The sequence below is a fragment of the Heliangelus exortis genome, chromosome 10, assembly GCF_036169615.1.
Source record: "Heliangelus exortis chromosome 10, bHelExo1.hap1, whole genome shotgun sequence".
Lineage (NCBI taxonomy): Eukaryota > Metazoa > Chordata > Aves > Apodiformes > Trochilidae > Heliangelus > Heliangelus exortis.
Genome location: NC_092431.1, coordinates 2064195 through 2080420, shown reverse-complemented (window position 1 = coordinate 2080420; position 16226 = coordinate 2064195). Strand labels below are relative to the sequence as shown.

The 16226-nt window shown below is 45.0% G+C and overlaps 1 protein-coding gene across 1 annotated transcript in view; it reads right to left on the bottom strand.

Moving 5' to 3' along the window:
* SLC4A11 (solute carrier family 4 member 11) overlaps nucleotides 1-16226 on the bottom strand; it is a 95444-nt gene that overhangs the window by 58917 nt on the left and 20301 nt on the right. The window contains 1 exon segment of the mRNA XM_071753151.1: nucleotides 9944-10096. Coding sequence (XP_071609252.1) covers nucleotides 9944-10096 — 153 coding nt within the window.

The following is a 16226-nucleotide window of genomic DNA, read 5'->3' as shown; positions in this document are numbered from 1 at the left end:
ATGTGAAAACACCAGAACTAGAAACTGATTTTTTTTTCTTTTTTTTTTTTTTTTTTTTTTTCACCAAGTGGCTTGAACCAAAACCATCCCTGCTTGAATAGGAATCCAAGTCGTGTCCCTGGGGGGGTTAAAACTCAACCTGGGAATGAAGCTGAGCTCAGCTGTGAAGAGGGAAAGGATTCCTTCCACCTCCCACTGAACAAAAGATGGTTCAGAGGGTTTGGTTACATCACCCAACTTCACCCAAAGTTCAAAGATCAAAAGCATCACTTACTAAACAAGTCTGCTGGTGCAACAGTCCCAATTATTATGGCTTTTGACACATCTTTTGGAAAGCACAAGCTGTTTCATCTAAAAAATGCCATTTATTATTAAAAAGCAAGCACCCAAATAAACCAGAAACATCAAGCATTTTCCCCAGGCTCTTACATTTGTAGTTCTCCACTGCTCACTGACTCAACTTACAGCCTAATTACACATGCAAAAGTAAGCTGGAAGATTTGGAAGCCATAAATATTCAGAGGAGAAAACATGGTTTGGGTTTTCAGCTCTTGCAAATAGCTCTAGAGACAAAAAAACCAAACCAAACCAAACCAAAAAAACCCAAAACCTCACAACAAAACGAACCAGAAAAACAAAAAACCATCACCACAGCCCTGAACAATACCCAGCACATGCTAAAAAGAATTTTCTGTAATATCTGCAGCCCAGACACACACAAATCCAGCAGGATTTGATGTTGGCCTTTTATTATGCAGCAATTCTTGGTTCCTCTTATCAATTTCAGGTGTGTATCAATCTTAGCAGCTTTTTCAGCACAAGAAAAAACCTCTAATTATATCTGCTGGACCAGAGTCTTTTTAACTTCCCCAAAAAAACCTGTTTGAGGTACAGAGATGATACTTTGGGAAGCCCAGAACCTCATTCATCATCTCAGCCAAGCAACACTCAAGATTTGACTCAAAAAAAGGAGAGAGACTGATAAAGCCATCATGGTTCTGGGCTCTTATCTTACAGGCCCACTGGAAAAACAGGGAGAAAAATGCCCAGATTTCCCACAGGCACTTCTGCCTGGCTTATGAACCAGCCATTTATTTACTGGGAGGGAATCCATGAGGAAATGTGGGATAAAAACCATGCAAGAAGATGGACATGACACAGCCATCAGGAGATGGCTCAGCTAAAGCTCCAGAACAACCACCACCAGCCTTGCCAGAATTTTTCTCCTCCTTCATGGCACTTCCACTGCTTCCCTCCAGTTCTAGGAAGCTGGAAAGATGGAGCACCCTGGAACAGGCTGCAGCACCCTGGAGAAAGATGCAGCACCCTGGAAAAGGCTGCAGCACCCTGGAAAAGGCTGCAGCACCCTGGAAAAGGCTGCAGCACCCTGGAAAAGGCTGCAGCACCCTGGAAAAGGCTGCAGCACCCTGGAAAAGGCTGCAGCACCCTGGAAAAGGCTGCAGCACCCTGGAAAAGGCTGCAGCACCCTGGAAAAGGCTGCAGCACCCTGGAAAAAAGATGCAGCACCCTGGAACAAGATGCAGCACCCTGGAAAAAAGATGCAGCACCCTGGAAAAAGATGCAGCACCCTGGAAAAAAGATGCAGCACCCTGGAAAAAAGATGCAGCACCCTGGAAAAGGTTGCAGCACCCTGGAAAAGGTTGCAGCACCCTGGAAAAAAGATGCAGCACCCTGGAAAAAAGATGCAGCACCCTGGAAAAAAGATGCAGCACCCTGGAATGATGCAGCACCTTTGATCCTTGCACCCCAATGGAGGAGCCCTTCATGAAGACAAAACGGATACAGAAAAAACAGGGATTCACCCTCTACAGAAAGAAAATCACAGAATCAGGGAAAGTTTGGGGTCGGAAGGGACCTCAAAAGATCACCTTGTCCAACCCCCACCCCTGCCAAAGCAGGGTCACCCATCAAAACACCCATCAATCATCCATCATCTCTCACTACCAGGACCAACAACTGGATTTCTCACCTGAATATCAAGATTAAGGAAACTTAAGCAGCAAGAAGAGGTCAGGGCCACGTTGAATTTTCACATCTATTTTTGTGATCCTCCTTTGGTGGACAAAAAAGCAGGCTGCAAAAGTCTATTTTAGGCAAGGCAGCTAGTGATGGGCATTGTTGTCTCCAGCCTCACCCCCAGTTTAAGGAGAGCTGCCAGGGGTGCCTGACCTTATCTGTTAGGCTGTGCTCCAGGTCCTGCCCAAGGGAAAACCAAAAAGCCAGCAACTCATCTCTAACATCCCCTGGCAGCCACATCAAGGCAAAACTCACAGCCCCAGTTTGGAGGCTGCATGCACAGCAGAGACACTGAGGGCACCTCAGCCTTACACTTGTGGCCTCATCTTGGCACATCCTGAGCTTTTCCAGGGCACTAGGGCATGCTTTTATTTTTATTTTTTTTTTATTCCCACTATTTGGAGAAGAACAGGACCGAGCTGATATGATTAAGGAGATTTAATAGTTGGGAAGTAAAAAAAAAAATAAATAAAAAATGCAGCAGGAAATTGATCTGCTGTATTCCAAAGCAGTTTTATCCCAGCTGCCCCTTTACACAACATCCCTGATAGCAATCTGGAGGAATTAAATCCTCTACTTGCTTCCCCCCACCACCTCCCATTGAGGTAATGACATCTTCTATGCAAAAGCAGCCCTGAAAAACAAACCCAGCCAAGGCAAATGCCCAAAGTTTAAGGTTTTTCACCTTTTTCTCCTTTCACTGAAGGTCCCTTCCCTGGCACAGGTTTCCCAGTGGTGCCCTGAACACCTGAGAAGACACCAAAGCCTTTGGAGGGAAACAACTCAGCAGAGGATGTCCAGAGCATCCTAAGAAGATGTTTTCTTTGGACTAGAGGGATGGAAATCAGAGAGCAGCAACTTTATAGCTGTGCAGGTGTCAGTGCACACTTGAGTCTATGTACACACCCCAGAACATCTGCATGACAAACAGGGTAATAAATCAGCAGAATACTAAGTTTGCACTTCCATGGTTGTCTCAGAAAAATATCAAGGGTCAGAGGAAGTGTTGAAGGTTTAGAGGGGGATTTTATTACCAAAAAAAAAAAAAAAAAAAAAAAAAAGACTATTTTATCTGGGCACTGGTGATTTCTTCAGGCATCTGTGCAACTCTAAGCCTCAAGCACTGGTGCTGAATCCCACTGTGAGCAGCAAAATCTGTTCTGCTCTTAGGCTGTGTTGGTTTAAAAAATACAAATAAAGCCCCAGCAGCACATGGCACAAGAGGAACTTGTTAGGAGCAGTGGAGATGCCTCTAACTCAAAGGCAGGAGGATTGCACAAGCAGGACACCAAGGGGATCCTTTGCTTTGCTGTTCTAGTGTGGTTGTGCCAAGTCTGGCCTCTCCCCCAGGGATTTGAGTAATATTGGATAAATATTATCAATAATTGTGCCCCAGCAATCCTACATTCCCAGGATGAGGCAGTGAGCTGCAGCAGAAAGCCTGAAAAATCAGCTGATTTATCCCTCTTAAAGCAGCACCCAGGTTAAAGGCAGGTTGGGAATAAGCAACAAGCTGCAAGTTTCTGGAGAGAGTTGGAAAGGAGCAGCAAGGGTGGGCAGGAAAACCTCACCTGAGGAACCCTCAGAACAGAGGGGCAGCTGAAGGGCTATCACCTTGTTTTCCTCTCTGGCTATTGCTGAGGAATTGGAAAATGACAGCCAGAAAAACCTTTTTTATAGAGTCAGAGACAAGAGTGCTGAGCACTGCATCACTCATCACACCCCCCAACCCCTCGGATAAGCATACACCACAAAACTAAATATATAATTTCTCAAAACCAAGATTTGGTCATTAAATTCAGGGCAAAAAGGTGACTTTTTTTCCAGAGGGACAAAGCACCCAAAACCCCCCCAAGGGAAACTACCCCAAGGAGAACACTGCCTTTGTCTGGAACCCCCCCAGCACACACCCTGCACCTCCCTTGGCTCTGCTTTGAAAACACCCTCCCCAGGAAATTCAGAGGGAGGCCATCCCCCCCCACACCCCCTGCCTGCCACACAATTGGTGTATCCACTTTCCATTAGAGGATAGGAAGCTTTGGGAGCCCAACATCCCACGCTGACATCAAACTGCTAAAACAGGAGTTATCAGATGGAACGCGTGGGTCAGCATTGTGCCTCGAGACATAAAAAGGACCTTGGTATTAATGTGAGGAAATGTGACTATTGTGTGCAGAATGATACCCATTCAGGCCCAGACCACTTGTCTCTGGACACTACTCTCTCTGGAATATCCTTGGCGCCAGCATCCAGCATTTCTCCTCGTCCCCCTTCAAGAGGAAAAAAAAAAAAAAAGGGGAGAAAAAAAAAAAAAAACAACCCACAACAAAACCGAAAAAAAAAAAAATCCCAACCACAAGTCATCTCAGCAAGGGGCTGGGCCATGAATTAAGAGGAGGGTGTTTTGCTCCCAGCAGCAGCAACGGGTGTGCACGTGTCTCTGGAGCAGATTACAGGAAACCCTTCATTCTCCCTATCTAGGAATGATCAATTGTCCAGAGGGTGGAACTGCCTTTAATTTCTCATCAAGCGTAAATCGTGTTCCGTTATTTCCCCCACACACACACAAAGCCACATCCTCCTTTCTGATTGGCTTTTAGTTGCCATAAGGCTTTTTTTTTTTTTTTGCCTTTTCCCCCCCAAACTTTGCTTCAGGAACCTTTCAGCTGCTGAAAGCCCCCGGTGCCAGCATCACCTCTAAGTACCAATGCACACTGTACAAGTTGAGCAGCTACAGCTCCACAAACTCCTGATAAATAAATAAATTAAATTTTTTAAAAAAAAATCCTGTGCAAACCCCTCAAACTGCAGGCTGGGCAATGGAAGAGAAGATGAATTGGTTTAAAAACCAGAGCTGCAAGAACGAGGCTTAAAGAATCATTTTAAACCCCCAGACTGCAAGAAAAAGGTCCAAATAATGAAAATATTTGCCTGGCTGATTCCAGGGAGCTGCCAAGAAGAACACCTTGAGCCACAGCAAGGTTGTGGCCCTACACACTTCACAGCCCCTCTCCAATAAATAAGGTTTTAATGCTTGCAAACCAACTTGGATGCTCAACCTAAACCACACTGCTGGGTTATTTGGCAGGGATTTATTTCCAAGTGTGTTGCTGGCAAAGCAGAGAGGGGTTTGCTCCCCTAGGTTGTTTCTGCAACAAGCTGGAGGTAAGGTACACCTGCAACTCAGGCTCCAGAGGCATTTATGGAAAAAGCTCATGTATAAAATAAAAAAATTATTAAAAAGGAGAAAAAAAAAACATCCAGGGAAGACTAGGAAGGGTTGTAGCAAGGTGAGAGAATTGGGAAATGGTTGTAAAGCCATGTAAGAGCCTGCAAGGCACCAGACAGCCAAGCTGGGAGCTATGAAATAAACCAGATTTGTAGCACATTGGTCTGGAGAAAAAAAAGAGATCCCCTCACTGCACACCAGACTCACTGATGCTCCCCTTCTCTGGGAGAAATTCCCAGGGAAGAAAGCATCACACTGGATTTTCCACCTGCAGCACAGGAAAGGCAGCAGCACTACTCCTGGGGTAGGGAATCCTTCTCCAGCCTGAGGGAAAGGTGTCAGGGAAAAGGGATTTTATTTGGGGCAGGAATGCAGTACTGGCTCCTGGAAAAGTAGATGCAGCAGGACACAGAGCAGACACCTTGTCCATCTTTATGAGGACTTCAAAATAAGCCTGAGTGTCCCCAAATCATCCTGATCTTTCCCCAAAAATACAGATCCCAGGTTCAAAACCATCCAGTTCCAACAACCCACCTTCATGTAGGAGCTACCATTTGCTGCAAACAGAAGCCTTGCCACCAAAACCTAAGCTGGAAAGGTGAGAAAAAATAAAATTGCTTTTCATCAGCAACAAAACACCAAGGAGAAAGGACCCAAGTGGCAAAGCTGCAAAATATTTTAGTGCCTGGGCATCTGCACTGATTTGGGCTCTGTATTCCATGCAGCAGCAAACAGTATTAATTAAAAATGAAATGGGCCATACCTGAAAGCCCAGATTTCTCCAAGCTATCCTGCTTTACCCCCATCTGTGCACACAGCCCCAGGTTTGATGACAATGGGGAATTGTTGGAGTTTTATGGGCCGTGCCATGTTTTGTTGGCTCAACGCTTAATCCCACGCAGTGATCTTTTTAAAAAACAGAATTACAGCAAAGTGCATCCAATTATTCTCACAGCAAACTCTGCATCCATCATGCAGAGATTAACAGCTCGACAGGATGACGGCAGAGCTGTCACCACCTCTGTAATTCCACTTTGGTTGCCTGCCACCACCCAGACCCTGGGGTAGCAACTCATCCCCTCCCCAGATGGGATTTTTTTGGATCTTTTAGCCCTGTGTTGAGGTGAGAATTAACCTCAGAGCAGCTTGCCAGGAAAGGTCTCCAACAGGAGAGAACTTGGACACCACCTTGAGCCAACAAACTCTGATGACCACAAGAGGCTCACAGGTGTCACAGAGCAGCAATTTGTCAAGTCACCTTGGAATTTTTTTTTTTTTTTACTGCTGGAGATGAAGCAGATTTATTTCACACAGCAAATTCAGCTGCCACAAGGGAGCAAATCAACACAGGCAGCCCTGGAGAACCCTTCTTGCAGAAGATGGGCCATAGCTCATGGCCAGTGCCCCTCTGGCCAGACAGCAACTGCCCAAGTCCCAGAAAGTGTTGCAAGGGGTTCCATAACACAAGAGGGCAACAGAGCCCTTGGCCTCAGCTCAGAGGTTTCCCCCAGCTTGGAGAAAGCAAGAAAAAAAAAAAAAAAAAGGTAGGGATAAGAAGAAGTCATTCCCACACTTGTTTTTCCACTTTGTTTAAAGAGCTCCAGAGGACCTTGCAGGAATCCTGGTGCTCCAGGTGCCTTAGGGAGTCAAAATGTGGTGTTTGGAGGATCTTGCATTGATTGGCTCAAACAAACTGGATTTTTTTTTTTAGTTGGTTTGGTTTTCCTTCTCTTTTGAGCTCGTCTTGCTGGAGATGAGCACTGCAAGTGTTCAACTCCACATTTTTTTTTCTCCAGGAAAGTCTGAATATAAAACAAGATTCCCAGAGAGCAGCAGCTTTGCAAGAGCATTTTGGAAAAGTGTCCCCTTGCAGGGTTGGACAAGGAACAGAGGAACAGTCTCCTCCCAGACAGACCTCAGCCATGGCATATTTAAGGTCCTGGCAGAAATGAGGTTTAAAAACTTGTGAAGTGGGTACATTTTTTTTTTTTATTATTTCTCAGCAGTTCAGGCTACTTTTGGTAGAAGATCTTAAGGAGCTCATCTCAGCTCCTTCAGCCACCTGAGAAGTCAGCTTTGCAGGAGGATCAGCTATGCCCTCTACAGCCAAACACTGATTTAGTTTATACAAACCCAATCTGGAGGATGCTGCAGCCAAACCAGCTCTGAGAGCCAGCTGAGAGTCCTGATAAATTGAACACCTGGAGAAATTCTATGCCTGATAGAGAAAAAATTCCATTTTGCCTACCTGGACCACCTCCATGTTGTTATAGAGGAGGGAAAAAAAATTCACTTTAAACCTGCCCTTACTGTAAGTTTTTTGTTGTGCCTGGAGCCTGTTTTTAAAAGCTCCATCCTTGTATTTGAAAGGACATCAGAAATGCACTCCTGATAAATTGAACACCTGGAGAAATTCTATGCCTGATAAAAAAGGAACTGCATTTTGCCCACCTGGACAACCTCCATGTTTTATAGAGAAAAAAAAAATTCACTTTAAACCTGCCTTTACTGTAAGTTTTTTGTTGTGCCTGGAGCCTGTTTTTAAAAGCTCCATCCCTGCATTTGAAAGGACATCAGAAATGCACTTTTCCTGAAAAATCCTAAACATCTCAGCTAAAGAAAAAGGATGCAACTAATACCACCATCATAACCATCAGTGCTTGGGGGAAAATAAGGAAGCCTTTTTTTGTCCTGTTTTGAATGGAAGGGAAAGGCACTTATGAAAAGCCCAGGAGGACACAGAAGGAAAGTCAGCTCCTTCAGACACAGAAGAATCCACAGCACTTGCATTCCTCATCCCCAAACAATGCACCCCAAGGCATTCAGCCCAGACTTGTCACAGCAGAGCACAGCTCCCCCCTAAATCTTCCAATTAAGATGGCATTTGTGAAATTGCAGGCTGGAAAATTGCTCGATGTTATTCCTTAAATCCAAGTCACTGCTCTGATTCTGAAAGTGCCTTTCAAGATGGTCAAGCAGAGGTCAGGCTCCTGCCCTGTCCTGCACGACTGTTCCCAATAACTGCAATCCAACCCCAATCGATCCCCAAAAATAACTTCCAGCCAACTTTAGGGCTCTCCCACCCTCTGACGCCGGGGATAATCCAGAGCCCTCACATTTAATCTCCAAATTAGTCAGTGCCCACACAAGGCAGGCTCCAGGCTGGCAGGACAAAACCCCATGGGCATCACAGAGAATGTTAAAACAGCCTTAGCCTGCTAGAGGCAAAAAGAGCAAGCTAGGGATTTGAGGTAAAAAAGTTTAAGGTAAAAAAAAAAGTTTAAGGTAAAAAAAAAAGTTTAAGCTAAAAAAAAAAGTTTAAGCTAAAAAAAAAAGGTTAAACTAAAAAAAAAAGGTTAAACTAAAAAAAAAAGGTTAAACTAAAAAAAAAGGTTAAACTAAAAAAAAAGGTTAAACTAAAAAAAAAGGTTAAACTAAAAAAAAAAGGTTAAACTAAAAAAAAAGGTTAAACTAAAAAAAAAGGTTAAACTAAAAAAAAGGTTAAACTAAAAAAAAGGTTAAACTAAAAAAAAGTTTAAACAAAAAAAGTTTAAACAAAAAAAAAAGTTTAAACCAAAAAAAAAGTTTAAACAAAAAAAAAAGTTTAAACCAAAAAAAAAGTTTAAACAAAAAAAAAGTTTAAACAAAAAAAAAGTTCAAACCAAAAAAAATTTAAGCTAAGAAAATTTAAGCTAAGAAAATTTAAGCTAAGAAAATTTAAGCTAAGAAAATTTAAGCTAAGAAAATTTAAGCTAAGAAAATTTAAGCTAAGAAACCCTAAAAAACCAAGGAATATATCTTTAGAGTTTGTGCTGGAAGTCCCCTTCATTTTGCTGCCCAAGTTTGGCAAAAATTTGGGGGGGTTGAGAAAAAATTGGGGGGGTTGAGAAAAATTTGGGGGGGTTGAGCACTTGGACCCCTCCCTATAGGAGCTGGTTTGTGTTTATAAACAGAGCCTGGCACACCCCAGCATCTCCCTGTCCTGCAGATGTAGCTCCATCAGAGACACTGAACAAGTTGGTTTTCTCCTCATTTTTGCTGCCTGCCTTGACACAGCAGGAGTAGAGATTGCTGACCCCAAAAAGCACGTGTCCAGCCCCAAAAATCCCTTCCACACTCTGCCTTCCCTTCCAACCTGCAGCAACTGACCTGGGTGGATCCAACAGCTTCACCTCAGCATATTGCAATAAAAAACCAGAATATTGCAATAAAAAACACAGAATATTGCAATAAAAACCCCACAGAATATTGCAATAAAAAACCCACAGAATATTGCAATAAAAAAACCCAGAATATTGCAATAAAAAAATCAGAATATTGCAATAAAAAAATCAGAATATTGCAATAAAAAAAACCAGAATATTGCAATAAATACACAATCAAATACACCTTGAGAAGCCCCAGAGCCACATTTGAGCTGTCTACCATGAAAAAAACCAAAAAAAACCCTATTTCTCTCTAAAAATGACCACCAGGCCACAACGGGGAGAGGGACAGCAAAACCCCAGAGCCCAAACCTCGAGACCTTCTTGAAAAAAAAACCAAAAAAACCAACAAAATGTAGAATGTTTCACACAAATCCCAGCAGCCCGATTCTTACTGGGTTTTCCCCAAGGAATAATCACTGCCAGGAGGGATAAAGGTGGGTTTGGGGAGGGGGGTGATGGTGTCACTCACTGGTGGCATTTGGTGGCACCTCCAGGTTGACGTTGACGAAGAAGCGGATGCTGTCCCCAGAGACTATGGAGGAGTTCACTGCATCAAAGAGCTCCTCACCCCCCGTCTCCTCCTTGGCCTCGCAGCCATCGTCCGTGTCACACTTGAGGTACCCTGGAAAGGACAAAGGGAAAGGGGTCAGAGGGACCTGGGGGCCGCCATGACCCATATGGCCCGGGCTTCCACCTGGCCACCAGGCCCCAGCAGCACCCGTACACTCATGGAAATGGAAAACTGACATAAAAAAAAGAGTCAAAAAAGCCCGAGTCAAAAAAGCCCGAGCCAAAAACAGAGCCAAAAACAGAGCCAAAATCGAGTCAAAAACAGAGTCAAAAACAGAGTCAAAAACAGAGTCAAAAACAGAGTCAAAAACAGAGTCAAAAACAGAGTCAAAAACAGAGTCAAAAACAGAGTCAAAAACAGAGTCAAAAACAGAGTCAAAATCGAGTCAAAATCGAGTCAAAATCGAGTCAAAATCGAGTCAAAATCGAGTCAAAATCGAGTCAAAATCGAGTCAAAAACAGAGTCAAAAACAGAGTCAAAATCGAGTCAAAATCGAGTCAAAAACAGAGTCAAAAACGAGTCAAAAACCGAGCCAAAAACCGAGCCAAAAACCGAGCCAAAAACCGAGCCAAAAATCGAGCCAAAATCAAGTCAAAATCAAGTCAAAACTTAAAGCTAGAACTTAAAGTTAAAAAGTAAAATTAAAAATAAAACCAAAAATTTAAAAATAAAACTAAAAATAAAATAAAAAATTAAAATCAAATTAAAATTTATAATTAAAAGCAAAGGGCTCGGGCCTGTTTCAGGGCCTCAGGTGCGTGGCGCAGCCATGGACACGATGGGCTTTGCAGGCCTGGCTGCTGCTAACGGTGCAGGCAACAGATTCAAGGGGCCACCCCCTCTCTCCTCTCAGATAAACCCCAAAAAACTTGGATTAGAAGTGATAAAAAAACCCAAGCAGGGGTTTGGACAGAGGATCCACCGGGGTTTGGACCACAGCCCAACCCTAAACCCAACCCGGGGCGAGCGTGCGGCCGCTTCGCTTGGCATTCAGCGATTTGAGACTGAGGGGGGAAAAAAGAAGGGAAAAAAGGTTTCCAAGGAGAACATCCTACCCCAAGGGAGAGACCCACAGCTCCCCAGGGGCCAGAGGAAGAGCCACAAGTTTGTTAATTCCAGGGAACAACCCCTTGGCCTTTCTCAACACTTTAATTTGAGTTTAACCTCCTTCAGCACCAGGCTGGTTCAGAGCAACGTTTTATGACAAAGCAGCTGGAGGTCTCGTGTGTCTTGTTTAATTAGGAGAATTAGGGACATGCAGAACATCAGTTTTTACATTTCCAGAATTACTCAGCAGCTTCTACCCATCCTCTGACAAGCCTTTGGTGCCTCGTTGGAAGCAGGAGGGATGCGTTCCATGAGCTGGCTTTGGGCACCGGAGGAAAATGAAAAGGGGAGCTGCAAGGAAGAGGTTTGAATGGAAACTGAAATATTGATGAGTTGGGGTTTTTTTAAAGCCTCCTTCAAGGAGACGTAGAGGTGGCCACCAGCTCAGAGGGAGCTGGAGACCACAGTTCACCATAGCAGATAAAAAACCCTAAAAAGGGAGGTCACCACCTGGGACTCTGTGACAGGAGCTGCTTATTTGAGAAATAAGAAGCCCAACAGAAAACAAAACAAAAAAACCCAAAAAAACCTTCTGATCAATCTCCTTCCCTGATCTCTGCCTCCTTCATCGCCCCACTTGATAGGAATAAATACAAATATATCCTGCCAGCACTGCTCTGAAGGCTTCAGAAATCATCCAGGGATGCTGCTGTCCCCACCCAGCCTGCCAGGTTGCCATCCTCTGATGCTGGAGGTGCTTAGTCAGCTGTTTCCATCCCTGCACGATGCAAACTTGCCCAAAACAGCCAGAAATAAGTGAATAAAAGAGCTTACAAAAAACCTGAACATGGTAAGCCAAGTGTCACGACACTGGGGCATGGCTAGTGACATCTGGTTACTGGAGGATACTGGGGTTGAGGGGCAGCCCTGCGTCCTGGAGGGGTGGACAAAAGCCTGCTGGCATTGAAAGTACTCTAAAACCCCCAATTTAATCCCAAAGTGCCAAACTTGGGGGTTGATCCCTTGGAAAGTACACGATGGACACTATAACCTCCCCTGAGCAAAGCCCCCACCAATGCTGACACCCCTTTGGGGCCAGGAGAGGAAAAACCATCCTGGGGTAACCTCAAATCCACGATCCTGGCTTTTCCATCTCGACCACTGCACCTCCAGGGAAGTTGGCACAACTTCTCCATCCTTTCCCACTTGGGGAGTGGGATGGGCAGCACATGGGGACAAGATGGCTCGAGGACACATGGCTGAGCTCTTCCCCACTGCCCTAATGCAATTAAAGACACAGATGGGTAAAAGCCAAGCAAGGGAGATCCCATTATTCACTTCCCAATCCTACTGGAAGCCGACTGGCATGAGGGCAGCAGCCCTGGGAGTGGAGAGGGCTGGAGATTGGAGAGAAGCAGGAGAGGAGCTGGGAGAAGGGCAAGGGTGGAGTAAGATCAGAGGGTTGGGCAGAGGTCAGCGAGGACTCTGGCAAGGGAAGCATCCTCTGTTCCTCCCTCTTTAGGGGAGGAAAGAGCAGAACAAAAGGCAGCCCAGCCTCCTGTCCCTTGGGCAAGAGACTGACAAAACACTCAGCTTGCAAATAATCCCCAACCTGGGCCGTGCAGGAACTGCACTCCCAAGCAGGTGTCTGCTTTGTCACTGAACCACCTCTCGGGCTTCAAACCACTCCTGTTTTGAATCCGGCAGCTTATTACTCTGCCAGGCATTTTAAAATGCCAGCAACTCACTGCTGTCACAAGGCAGGGTCACCTGGAGGTGAGAAGAGGAGCTCTGTGCATGGCAGCTGCACCAATCCCTTCCTTCTGAGCACAGCTCCATAGCTGCCTCCAGCCATGGCAGCTGTTTCCCCCTCTCCATCCCTGATGTTCTCCCAATACTCAAAGAGCTGAAGATGCCCCAAGTGACAGCAGAAGCTGCTCAGCTCCTCGGGAAGTTTGGTTGGTGTTTTGCAGAAATCCAGAGCAGGATCTGCTGTGGCTGCTGCAGAAGGCGTGTAAATATCAAACCAGGTTGCCCTATGGAAGCACAGTCTCTGGAACCCTTTAAAGCCAGTGCTATGAGCAGGTAATTCAGGGAGGTGGAGGAGAGGGTCAGACACCTCTGCAGGCTGCTTTGAAGATGAGTTTAAAGTCCCCAGAATAATGCCCCTCCACAATTTCCTACGTTGGGAAATCTCTACCATTCCCTACGACCCCAGCGTTTGCTGAAGTGCCAGGAAGTACATGACAGGAGGAGTCAGATCTTGAGCAGAGAAAATGCCACTTCAGCCTGAAATCTGGTTTAAAAGCACTAGAGAAAGAGAGATTGTGCTGAATAGGAGGAGGCCAGGGTCAGGAACTGAGTCAAGGTCAGATGAGAAGATGAAAGCTGCACCTTGAAGAACACTTTGTGGCCAGGACAATATCCCTCAGACCACCCAGCAGGACTCATCTCTTAAGAAAGAGAAATGGAAAAGCTGGAAAATCACACAAATCCAAGGACAGCAGGAACCAAATCAACTCCTCAACCTGGGCAGCCCCAAGTAGCAGATGCCTTGACCCTAAATCTTCCTCTATGTCAGCCCATATTATGCAACATGAAAACAAGCTATTCCCCCATTTTAAACAGGTGTTGGGAAATAAATACACATTTTCTCCAGCCATTCCCATCAAAAAACATCACCCCTGTAATTCATGCCTGGCCCAAGCCTGCCTTGTTCTAACATCTCAATAGCCATCCCCATCCCTCTTTACTCTCATCACCTCCTCAGATCCACTTCATCTCCCCCGTTCTGCTGCCACCAACCCTCTCACAACTCTGACAAGGTGCTTGCCCTGCAGCTATTTTGATTTTGAGCTGAGTTTCAAGAGCCCAGGGCTCTTAAAAGCAGGGAACTGAGCTGCAGCAATCAGAGGTGACATTACCTCTCCCTTTGCTGCCTTAGTGGCACCTGGCAGCTGCAGCTGGGGTAATAAAATCAGCAGAGTAGTAGTTAGCAGGAAGCACAACTTCAACCACACCATTTATGCTGCCTAGAAAAAGCTTAATTGCTCCATGAGAGCAGCACTCAGAGCCCAGGGGCTGCAGGCTTCTCCAAGAAAGCCAAAATCTTTATCACCAAACTCAATTTCCTGGGAGAAAAGCAGCTCTATCACTAACATCATCATCTCACATCCCAGGTTATGAGCCTCATGCCAGAGGCAGCCCCAGCATCACCTTTCAAAGTGGCTCAGAGGAGATCCAGCTCTGTGTCCAGCTCTGGAGTCTTCAGCACAAGACAGAGATGGAGCTGCTGGAGAAGGTCCAGAGGAGGCCACAAAAATGATCAGAGGGCTGGAGCAGCTCTGCTCTGGAGACAGGCTGAGAGTTGGGGGTGTTCAGCCTGGAAAGGAGAAGGCTCTGGGGAGACCTTCCTGCTGCCTTCCATTCTTTAATTTTACAAGAAAGCTGTGGACAGATTTTTCAGCAAAAGGACAAGGGTTTTAAACTGAAAGGGGGGAGATTTGCAGTAGGTACAAGGAATAATCTTAAACAGAATGAGCATGGAGAAACCCTGGCCCAGGCTGCCCAGAGAGGTGGGAGATGTCCCAAATCCCTGGAAACATCCCAGGTCAGGTTGGACAGGGCTCTGAGCAGCCTCATCTACTTGCTGTGCCTTCCAAGCCAAATTATTCCATGGTATTTGAATCAGGATCTGCAAGCATTCACACTGCCCAGGAGGTTAAGAGTGAAAAGCATCTATCCACACATTGCTGAAAACTCAGCCTAGCACAGCAAGCCAGAAAAATAATTTAAGAAGAGAACTTGGGGGTCAGACTGATCAATTTTCCTTTTGGCCTCACATGTTGCACACTACCAGATTTTTTTTTTTTAGGCTGATTGATTGCTGCTACTGTTTCTGCAAAAATTACATGGATGAGATTAAGGCACATACCCATGATAGCTTGATTAGCAGGGCAAAATTGGAAAGCCAAGATCAAAGCTTGTCAGAACTTGGCATCCTCTGCCAAGCACCCACTAGAACTGTGACCTTATTTCTGGAGGACAACAAGCACTATGGTAACACTGAATACCCCAAAAAGGTTTGTGGAAACCATTGATTTTACCCTCAGCTTCCAAGGTAAGTCTATACATGACAAGTCTGGAAAATGTTGTCATGGATAGCACCTGTTTGCACAGCAATGCCTATTCCCTCTGCAAAATCCAAGCTGCAGCTTCCAGAAATGATGGTGCCCCTTCCATGAAACCTAAAAAAAAAACCCAAAAAACAAAACAAAAAAATCAAGAAAACCCCAAACAACCAAAACCAGAAAGTGACAGCAAGGAGTTCCTTTGTGCTGATGTGACTGACAATCCAGCACTACCAGCCACCCACTCTAAAAGCCATCTCAGGTTTCTCAAAAGAGTTTTTAGGTGCAGAAGGCAGTAAATTTCCAGGCCAGACCTTTTTACTGGTTTTGCAAAACAGCACTTGTGGTCAACCTCAGCAGAACATGGGAGCAATGGAATGCACTGGGCTCCTGCTGGATTCAGCAGCCTCAGACATCTCTGCCCTGGGGAAAAGCAGAAGGTTTTCCTTCTAACATCACTGCTTTAGGTATTATTATTTATTTTTTTTTTTGGTCACTGATCTTGATCTGTTCAGCACTAAAATCCAACAGCTGGCCCTACTCTTAGCAGCTCATACTGCAAACCTCATCCAGCCAAGCAGCCAGCAGTCAGTCAAGAGAAAGATTTTGCAAGTTCTTGTTTTGGAAGAGCCTGGGAGCTACTTGCATCCACTTTCTCAGAAGGATTACAGGTCACGTACAGAAGGGCAGCAGAAGCAATAATAATTTTATAAAATATATAATTTGTTTCAATAGCTTCTAAAGGCAAAGGGCTAGCAAATAGGACATGGGCAGTACCCTAAAATCAGGTCTGGCTCTTTGAGGATCCCAGTGCTCAGCAGTTAATACAATGTTAAGCAACTCAGAAGAGGGAAATTAAGTTCTGAATCTACCTAAAAACTCATCATGATTCTGACATTCACTTAGTCAGCTTCATCTAGTTTTGCCACTTGTTGGTTAGAGCATGGGGAAAATCCACAACAGGCACTCATTTTCAAGAAAGGCAGGAGGTTTTCTTAACTTTA